Source organism: Perognathus longimembris, chromosome 8, assembly GCF_023159225.1.
Source record: "Perognathus longimembris pacificus isolate PPM17 chromosome 8, ASM2315922v1, whole genome shotgun sequence".
In the NCBI taxonomy this organism is placed as follows: domain Eukaryota; kingdom Metazoa; phylum Chordata; class Mammalia; order Rodentia; family Heteromyidae; genus Perognathus; species Perognathus longimembris.
Genome location: NC_063168.1, coordinates 27,829,778 through 27,840,205, shown reverse-complemented (window position 1 = coordinate 27,840,205; position 10,428 = coordinate 27,829,778). Strand labels below are relative to the sequence as shown.

Here is a 10,428-nt window from a genome sequence, read left to right as displayed (position 1 = left end):
TTGACCTCAAGGTGCTCTCCTATGGCTTTGAAGGCTGGTGCTCAAACACCTGAGCCATAAGCTCTATTTACAAGGTGAGCTACCAGCATCCTGATTCTAAAGTGTTTTATGAGATTGTTCATGACATATAAGGCTATCTCCATGAGAGATTGCTTTACATTTCTCAGGTCAAACTAGACGTATCTTCTGCACTTTTTTTGGTGACATTTTCTAAGTTTTGTTCTTTGAGCGTAATCTCAGACTTCATGCCTTATTTCTGATATTTTGTCCATCAATGATTCATCTTTTAAGCCTATACAATATCTGTTCTTTTTGTCTTCCTACACCTGGACCACAATCCTTCATCTGTCCTTAACTCTTATCCTTTCCCTACCCTGTTCTCACAACTAACTTTCAGGTTCTTCTTTCCAATACAGCCTTTGACTCCAACCTCTACACCAAAACAATCCAAAGTTTAGAAACATCCCGAAACACAAATGGCTTCTTTATTAATGATTTATTAATCAATTCCATTACATTCCATTTTTCGGTTTTATTAAGTTTTGAAATAGAATAGTGAATTTCTTCTATAATTATCTATGAATCTAGATATATTTTTTATATGTCCATATTATTGTCTACATCTATCTTCATGTATATGCAGAAAAACATCTGGTACTGAAAGTGGTACACAGAATTGTAGGAGCTCTTACATTGCATAGCCATAGTATCGAGAAATTTCCATATCTTTTTCCCTCTGAACAAAAAACTGCAATTTTCCCAAAGCAGTGTATTTGGCAGCATTCTCACGCTCTTGCTGGGCCTGCCTTTTCATGGCCTCACGCTCGGCCCTTTGCTCCTTGGTGATGGGATTTGATACTACTGGCCCAGGAATATAGGCTTTCTTCCATGGAATGGGTTGACGGCTGAAATCTTGGAGTAGATACTGGTTTTGAGGCTTAGGCATGGACTGGAGCTTGTTCCCTGCAGTCGAAACAGGCTTGTGCTGGAGAAAAGTGACAGATGATGTTTTATACGGTTTAGGCCTAGCAATAGCAGACTGAGGCACACTAGACTGGGGAGTGTTGGCCAATCCCTGTGTGTTTGTATTGGTTGCAATTGGCTGAGATGTTTTGGTGGAACCTATGGAATTTGTGTTGGCAGTAGCTGGTTGAGATAGGCTAACTGCAGTAGGTTGCGCTGTGTTAGAATGAGGTCCGGTAGGGTAAGGTACAGTGGGTTTTCGAGAGGCCAGCAACTGTGGCCTGTGAGAAACAGGTCGAGCTTGAGGCTTCTCTGGGGTTGGAAAAGGCAAAGGAACCAGCTTGACCTTCCCAGGTGGAGGCAGCTCATCCTGGGATGGTGATGGATACTGGCTTTCACTCCTGTCCCTTTTCTTGACTGGAATGTTTTTAGGGCTTTTACCCTCATGTGGAATATGCAGCCATGATTTCCTAGCAGGGGTAAACTTGGTGTCTTGTGTGCTGCTTGCATTTTTCAAGGCTCTGGAGGAAGACAGTCCAGTTTTCTTATCATTTTTCTTCCCTAGTGCATGAAAAACCTGAACTGACTCCAACATGTGCATGCCTAGATTGCTTCGAGGCCTTTTGAAGGTCTCTTGGTTAAGCTCAGGGTGACTTCTGTTGTTCTTCATCTTGGGAGTGCTTGTCTTCTCTTCTGTCTTGATTTTGTTCCCTGACTGCTTGGTTTCTTCACATTTCTTGGCGTTGTTTTCCCTGACCCTTTTGGCCTTTTCCTGCCCATGGTGCTTAGTTTTGCTGACCCTGCTGGATGCAGCTTTTGGGGTTTTTCTGGTAGAAGGCTTGGCTGTGTTCATAGAAGCCTTGTCATTGGCGGGGACAGTGCACACAAGCACCTCTTCCTTCAGCAGGCATTCTGGGTTTGGGTGGTGAGTGCCACTGACAGTCTCGAAGGCTTCATGCGTGTCCTTATGGATTTGATCAGTGGCACTGTTGGTGATACTTGATTTTTCCTGCATCTGTGTCACATCGATGATTCCCATATCTTTGTCTTGTATTGTTGTGGAAACTTCTGGCTCATCAACATCTGTGAATGAATCAAGAATCGGGGGAAAGTAAATGTCTTCCACCAGTGTAGCAATATCAGCAAGGCCATTACTACACTCAGTTTCCTTTTCAAGTGTTCCTTGGTCCTCAAGGCTCAGGCTATTCTTTTCCAAATTGTCATTTTCACAGGTAGGCTTCTCTTCTTGGCCCAAACTATCAACATAGGCCTGAAGCTCGCTTATGTCAGAGATTTCTAAAGGAAGTAGTGGAGCATCCTGGCTTTCTGTGGAGATCTGGAAGGTATCCAAAGTCTTTGAAAGCTTTGTTTGAGTTTCATCCAACTGCTTATTCTCTGTTTGTTCCTGGCATGGCGCTGGAGGCAAGGCCAAGATATTAGGAGAGCTTTGGACTGGAGGTATTGCTGAAATGTCCCCAAGTTCAGGTAGCATGTTGCTTTCAATTATTTCATCAGTTATGCTACAGAAGGATTTGGGTTTTTCCGGAATTTCTGACAGACAGAATGTCTGACTTTGAGGGTGCAGTCTTAGGGAAGTGTCCATTCCAAGGGAAATTTCCATCACTACAAAGAAATGAAGGAATAAATCAGTCCCCGTTAGTGAGATGCTCCATGTACATATCAACAAATGAAGGAGGCACATGACAATACCAGGCACGGCATTTCTAGTAGCTTGTCTTAAGAACCGTGGTCAGGACTATGAATTGGAAGATAGGATGAACATGATAGTTGTAACTGGTGATAATTAGATGTCACTTTTTATTATTTTGTTTTTATTTTATAGGATTTTTGTAGTGAAATAAAAGTGAAAGTAGTTTAAAAAATATGAAAGGATTTGGACTTGGGTTGTAGCTCAGTGGTAGAGCACTGCTTACTATGTTCTTGACTCTGGGTTCAAACCCATTCACAACAAATAAGCAAGTTTATAAAGTCTCATGTTCTCATTGAGAGAAACCAATCATAGCCACTCTTATGAGTATAACATGTCTCATGTTTCATCATGAGCCTGGAGTGAGAGAAAGGGAAGGTCTTGTGAGTTTGTGTGAGTTTTTTGGTATGTATGTGTTTGCACCTCTGAGCACTAGTACTAGGACTTGAACTTAGAGCCTTTTTGTTCTTGCTTGGCTTTTTTTTTTTTTTTTTTTTTTTGCTTAGAGCTGGCCTATTCCCACTTCAGCTAGACATCTAATTTCAACATTCAGTGGTTAACTGGTGATAAGACTCAAAAATTGCTCATTGTTGGCTTTAAATCTCAATCCTCAGATCTTAGCCTCATGAGTAGCTAGGCTATAGGCAGAAGCCAGTGATGCCCAAAGAAGAGTTCTTGTTCATGAAACACACAAAAAGGACATATTCTAGCCTGTTTTTATTTTTTTGAGACAAGATCTCTGTACACAAGAAATTAGGAAAAATTTTAACAGTTATTACCACAAAAATTTAATGTATTTTCCAAAAAAAACAAAAAGCCAGATTGCAACACTGGATTACTTGCTTCATAATGGATTTTGAGGAGAGTGAAAAGCAAGGCTTTATAGGTCACCTAAGTGCAATGCAGACAATCACACTGTTCCACATTTCCTTCCTTCCTTCCTTCCTTCCTTCCTTCTTTCCTTCCTTCCTTCCTTCCTTCCCTCCTTCCTTCCCTCCTTCCTTCCTTCCCTCCCTCCTTCCTTCCTATATTTATGGCAGTACTGAGGTTTAAACTCAGGTCAGTGCTCTACCATTTGAGCCAAGTCCCCAGCCCTGTCTGCTTATGTAGAGTCAAAAACTGGAGAGACCTGAGGGAGGGTAGTGGTTAAGGCTCAGGACTTAGACTCTGTCTCTCTGTGAGATCATCATAACTCAGCTACAGAAGTGACCCTCTTTTGAAGGATAATCCTATTGCTTTTTACTATCTGTACTTACCTTGATAATTTGCTTCTGTGACAGGTTGAGCAGACACAGAGTAGTAGATTCCAGAGGTGGAGGCTGATGGTAGGACATTTGTGGGCTGAACCTCTTTGAGCACCATTACTATTTCTGGCTGAGGGGCAGAGGTCCTATTCTCTGTGTATGACACTGAGCCATATGTTTGCAGACAGGGACCAAGTTCTCCAGATAATAGAGGCCCCAGTGTGTTTTGATCATAGTAATAGGCCTGATTTCCTTCTTGGTAAGGAAGGGACAGACTATGTCCTTGATTTGGAATCTGAGATGGTGTCCCCTGAACCAGGTTGGTAGACAGTGATGGATACAGAGGGACTATGGCATTGGCATCTGCAGTTTTAGCATACTGGGATGTCATTGTCATTGAAGACACTGCTGAGCCCTGGTCAATGAGAGTCATAGTGAAGTCTCCAAGTTCAGAGGATTTCTTCTCATTGTTTCCTGTGGTATCCTGTTCAAAAACACTGGGACAGGAGGAAGCTGAAGTGGACATGTAGCTCTGGCCAGTAACCCCTGACAACATTGTGTTAGAATGTTGGTAAAGGTAGGTACTACCCGTGAGTGGCTGGAAAGAGGTGCCAGAGGTTGATGGTACTAGCCATGTTGAAGTGACGGCTGGAGCGGAGATTCTAGAGAAGTTGCGAACACTTCCTGTTAGAGAAGTGGCATCGCTCACCACAGGAAGAGAGAGCTGCAGAGCGTTTGCAGCTCCAAGTAAAGATGGATTGTAGAAAGTATCTGTAAGAAGCAAGAGGGTGGTGGAAAAATGGATGAGATTGATAAGCTCTCAGTGTATTTGAGCAGCAGTATATTTGAATGTAATTATGAGCAGAAACCCTCTAGTACCAATAATCACTGACATATCAACAAGCAATTTAGGAGGATTGTACATGCTGGAGCCATTTGATATTCTTCTGATGAACTTTCCCAAGCTGGGCAACTGAGGACACTGAGTTGTTTGGTTTCTATGTTGTTGCCTGGGCTAGAAACAAGCTGTTCCTTTCCTGCTCTATCTTCCCCTGTGAGTGCCTGTATACTAACTCATAACTATGTCTTAGCATGGAAGCATTTTAGAATTGGTTTATTCTTAGAGAACTTTTAACATCAGCATCACAGAAATGAGGAAACTGAGGGTCAGAGATCAGTTGGACTGGTTCAAGTACTTCCATTGCATTAATATCAGCCTACAGAGCCTGATTCCCTTGCCAGAATTCTGTGGCTGTAAACAAAGACCAGAAAATGGGAGACAGAAACTTTTCTGCAGGCCGATTTATATCGTTCATTCAAAAACTGTGCTGCTGTTGTTTTCTTTGGTGTGTCAGCTTGTGCTGGTCATGTGCCGTTTTGTAGAGTTCACTTAAAACACAGAGCAGAGGTTGGGTGTTGGTGGCTCATGCCTGTAATCCTAGCTACTAAGGAGGTTGAGATCTGAGGATCACAGTTCAAAGCCAGCCCTAGCAAGAAAGTCTGTGAGATTCTTATCTCCAATTAACCACCAGAAACTGGAAATGGTGTTGTAGCTCAAGTGGTAGAGTACAAGCCTTGAGCTGAAGAGCTCAAGGACAGCAACCAGGCCCAGAGTTCAAGTCCCACGACTGACAAAAACATGAACAAAACCCAACCAAAGGTGATTTTTATGGAGAAGAAATTGCTATGAAGATAAAAAAAAAAAAAGGGCGAGCTTAACCCTATATCAAAGCTGACCCTAACAATGTTTTTGTGAATAACATTGTTCTGGAAAAATAAAACAGCCATGTTTATTTAGTTACAAAAAAAACCCCAACCAAACTACAACAAAAACAATAGCAGAGCAATTGCTATATAAAGGGTATATATATATATTTTACGTTCTTCTGGACTGACTTCTGACCTGAAGTCATAATGACTACCTGAGTGTCAAGAAATCTTTTTGGAAGGAAAATGTTAATCTATCCGAGCTTCTGGTTATTCATCAATAATAATATATATATTAATCATACTATTTAGGCATTCCAATTATAGCCATAAACAAAAGTAGCAAAATGACTTTAAAAAGATTACAACATTTTTCATATTTATCCTCAGAACATAGGAAAACGTCATTTGCAAAGTCTGAAAACAATCACCATTAGAATCCAATTAAAACCAACTTTGTAATAATAACAAAACATAATAGAAAAAATGTTTGGGACTGGGATGTAGCTCTGTGTCAAAAGTTCATGCTTAGTATACATACATAGCCCTTGTTCAATCCCTAGCACAGGTAGTAATAATAATTATGTTTTGTTATTATTACAAAGTTGGTTTTAATTGGACTCCTAAGAATTGTTTTAGGTAAATGTGGAACTAGAGATGTGGAGATTAACTTTTCCTTTTTATTCTTTTTTTTTTTTTTTTTGGCCAGTCCTGGGGTTTAGTCCTGGCTTCTTTTCGCTCAAGGCTAGCACTCTACCTCTTGAGCCACAGTACCACTTCTGGCTTTTTCTATATATGTGGTGCTGAGGAATTGAACCCAGGACTTCATGTATATGAGGCAAGCACTCAACTGCTAGGCCATATTTCCAGACCTTCCTTTTTACTCTTAAAAGGTCTTTCTTGTTGATTCTTGGGTTAAAAAACTGGTAGTGAATTTTAGAAAATATTTTAGCCAGAAATTTATCATAATGGTATAAAGGTAGCTCTTATTTGTAAACTACTTGTGATGAAAAGTAGGATACTTCATTTTATTTAAAAATTCATGTACTTAACAAATCAGAATGACATGAAATCAGAATGATGAAAGCCTTCTTATCTAGCTCTATGTATAACTTTTTCCCTTAGTATCTCTATTGGCAAAATCATCTCTAAAATCCTAGCTACTTGGGAAGTAGAGAGCAGGATTGTGATTTGAGGCCATCCCAGCCAAAATTTAGTGATGCCTCATCTCCACAAACTTGAGCCGGTGTAGCACTCATGCCTGTGGGTCAAAGTCAAGTGAGGCATAGGTAAGTGGATCACGGTTCAGGGCTGTCCTGAGCAAAAGCTCAGTATCCTATTTGGAAAAAAAATAGCAAACACAAAGGGCTGGGGGACTAGCCTGCATTTGTGCCATGCCCTGAGTTCAAATCCCAGTATTACCTAAAAAAAGACCGGTAAGCATCATCTGTATTCAGTGTCAACTGAAAACAAACTACAACCAACGAAAGGTGACTTATATGAAACTGCTTTTAATGACACACTGTTGTCTCTTGTTTTCTTTCTAGTCCAGTAATTTAAGCTTTTCCTAAAACTAACTTCATTCTGCCTTGTTCTGAGTAATCAATACTCTATGCTTTCTGTGCATTGATTTAAAAATCATTGGTTCTCTTCAACATTCTGTCCTAAACTGTAATAACCAGCGGGGTGGGAAGTCCCACTCGGTGCCCGTGTCATTGCCACAGACCTGCAGGAGGGGGCGTAGCATTAGGGTGCGGGAGGGGCAGCCTAGGAAGTCCCGCCCACTCCGACTTCACTGCCGTGGTGGCACTATTAAGTGAATCCAGGCGGCTGGGCGGGGGCGGGCGTCAAAGGGCCGGGGTGAATGTATATGATGCCTGTTTGGAGGTTAGGGATGAAGGAGAAGAGGAGAGGGAAGCCTGCAGTGCCTGCTGGAGGAGCAGAGCTGAGCCCAGTCGAGCCAGCCCCGAGGCTGAGGCCTGTGGAGGAGCCGGGAGCATGAGGCCTGTGGGGAAGTCTGGAGCCTGAGGCTTGTGAAGAGGTTTGAAGCCTGAGGTCTGAGGCCTAAGGCCTGTGGGGAGGCTTGCAGGAAGGAGGAATAGAAAGAAGCTCGCTCTTCCGGAGGTTTGGAGGTTGAGGCTGTTAGAGGCTAAGGAGTGGAGGTTCGGAGGTTAAGTCCGGGTTCTGGGTAATTAGCCTAGGTAGTCCCAGGCCAGCATTTGGAAGTGGAGGGCTGTTTCGGTTCTGAATTTTAGGTTGTAAATAAAGCTCCTTTGTAAATACAACCCCTTCCCACTTTCAGTTGTGCCTCCGTGGATTTTTCTTGCTCTCAGGATATAACAAAAACAACTCTCTTTTATTGAGAGTATCTTCAAGCTTTATCTCCTTGATTCTTTTCTATTTTGTCCTCCCTCATCTTTATTGTTTCTTCCCCTCTCTAGTTTGACCTGTGCTTACTATAAACAGTCTCAAACTTCTTCCCCTCTAGAATATCTGTTAGTCCTATCATCCCTCTTTTCTCTCTTTTTTTCTTATTAGTTTAGATAAAACCAAAAAGCACATTAATGTTACTTTTACAATAGTACTAAATTTGAAATACTAAAGTGGAAATACTAGTAGAATGAGACTGTTACAGATGAAGTATGTTGCCATGTAGTTTACTAGACCATCTATGTTTTGTTCTCCATTCACGTGATTAAAATAGACATTTAAAAGAAGTTGGTGGCTCCATTCTCTAAACACATACCCTTTAAAAAAGGAAGGGATCAGAGGATTGGCAGTCCGTTATCCTCATGTAGTAGATGAAGCAACAGATTTTGTCACAGTTTTAACCATTTGGTTAAGTCACATATCTAGTAAATGTCCTAGCTAAAATTGAATGTTTGTCTCAACACTTCTAGTTCAATACTTCTAATTATTTGAGGAACTTTTGGTCCTACTACGAAATTTAGAGGGCAGACTCATCAAACAGAAAATCTTAAAAGTTTTCTTCTTACCTGAAGTGGTGAGAGAAGAGGTAACATCAATTGGAGATACAATGGATGAGGAGATGTCACTAGACGATGTGTGGGTAGCTGAAGCTAAAGAGTGCATATGACCAGTAAGAAGCTCAGTGGACGCTGCCCACTGGTCACTTGTGATGATCCAAGTTTATTTACAGACAACTCCATTGGAACCTCAAGATTCTACTAGTTGATGATAAGTTTGGTGGGGAATGATGTCACAAAGTAAGGCAGTTAATAGGTTTGAAGCAGCCAATTGCAAGATCAGATTCTGAACCAGAAAACGGGATTGAGTAGAGAATGGCAGGAAAGCTCTAAAGGCTCTTAAATGCTTGAGGTCTAGGGAACTAAGACCCTGCAAGACAGACATGATATCTGTTTTTTTCTAGGCCTTTATGTTGGGGATATCATCTCAATATTGCTTACCAATGTTCATTAATAAAGTTATAGTTTTCCCATTATATTTCATATCATAATAGTATATATTATAATTACATATTGCATTTACAGGTAATGTCCTTGGGGAAAAAGGAAAGACCTATTGAGTTTGAACAATGACAGTTGTTCTGAAATCATTTTAGTTGACCTAATTAGGAAACTTACTCCAACTTTCAAATATCAAAAGACTAAAAGAGCACTTTGTTACTTGGTTGAAGAGTAGGGTGATGTTCATTGAAGGCACCTTGTAGGGAACTGTCATAGAGGTCACTTCTCTTTTAGTTCCTTCTCCTTGAATCCTAGCTGCCTTAGGCTGGCTTCATCTGGGGCAGGTTGCACTTGGATCTCTCTTCTGTCTGGTTTCCTTCCTTCCTTCCTTCCTTCCTTCCTTCCTTCCTTCCTTCCTTCCTTCCTTCCTTCCTTCTTTCCTTCCTTCCCTCCTTCCCTCCTGCCTGACTTCTACCTTCCCAACTTCCTTCCTTCCTTTCTCCTCCCCACCCCCACCCTTTCCTTTTTTGCTGGTTCTTTGGCTTCAATCCAGAGCCTGGGCTCTGTCCCTGAGCCTTTTTGTGCCCAAGGCTAGCACTCTATCATATGAACCACAGCACCACTTCTGGCCTTTTTAGAGTAGTTCATTGGAGACAAGAGGCTCACAGACTTCCTTGCCTAGACTGGCTTGGAACCATGATCCCCAGCTCTTAGTCTCCTGAGTAGCTAGGATTACAGGCGTGAGCCCCCAGTGTCTGGCTTTGGTCTTCTTTTCTGTCCCTTCACTGTAGGAATTGTTTCTTTAAGAAACTGTGATTTTGCATTCTTATACGCATTAATGTCTCTTTCCGTCAACTTTCAGAATCAGAGGTCCTCTTTTTGGTGCTGTGATGCTTTGGAAAATGGTCCTGGCTCATTAGAAGCAAACACCAGAGGTGGAAGAGGTGAATGCAAACTTTCCTTTTTCTTAACTTTGGGCACAATTCTTTTGCTCATACTTTGCTACCCTTAACTCCTTGGGCCAATCAGATGCCCATTGTCTGGTTCTTTCATATGCCAGAAGCATTGAGGATATTTTCTCTCTTCTTCTATAAGTGATATCATTGTGGCAGTTACCATAACTTCTTTCTCCTTAGAAACAGCCACTATGTAATTGTATTCTCTGACTGTTATGCCTGGGTACAAGGTCTTGAAAAATGGAGTGCAAAAACTGCTGGAGCATGAGGAAAGTGGGGAGATCAGAAAAGATTCATGTAGAATTTCTATTTTTTTAAAAAGAGACAAGTCAATACAATATGGCTTTATTTTGCATAAACAGATCAATTAATTCAGCATTTTTAGTTCAGAAACTCCTATGAATTCTGCATACTGAAGGAAA

General features: G+C 41.3%; 1 protein-coding gene across 1 annotated transcript; it reads right to left on the bottom strand.

Moving 5' to 3' along the window:
* Positions 1–688: 688 nt before the first annotated feature.
* LOC125356875 (uncharacterized protein C2orf78-like) lies at positions 689–8,715 on the bottom strand. The gene is made up of 3 exons (XM_048353572.1): positions 8,619–8,715; positions 3,928–4,686; positions 689–2,586 (listed from the first exon to the last, which is right to left on the bottom strand). The coding sequence occupies exons 1-3, from the start codon at positions 8,713–8,715 to the stop codon at positions 689–691; spliced, it is 2,754 nt and encodes a 917-aa protein (XP_048209529.1).
* Positions 8,716–10,428: the final 1,713 nt, after the last annotated feature.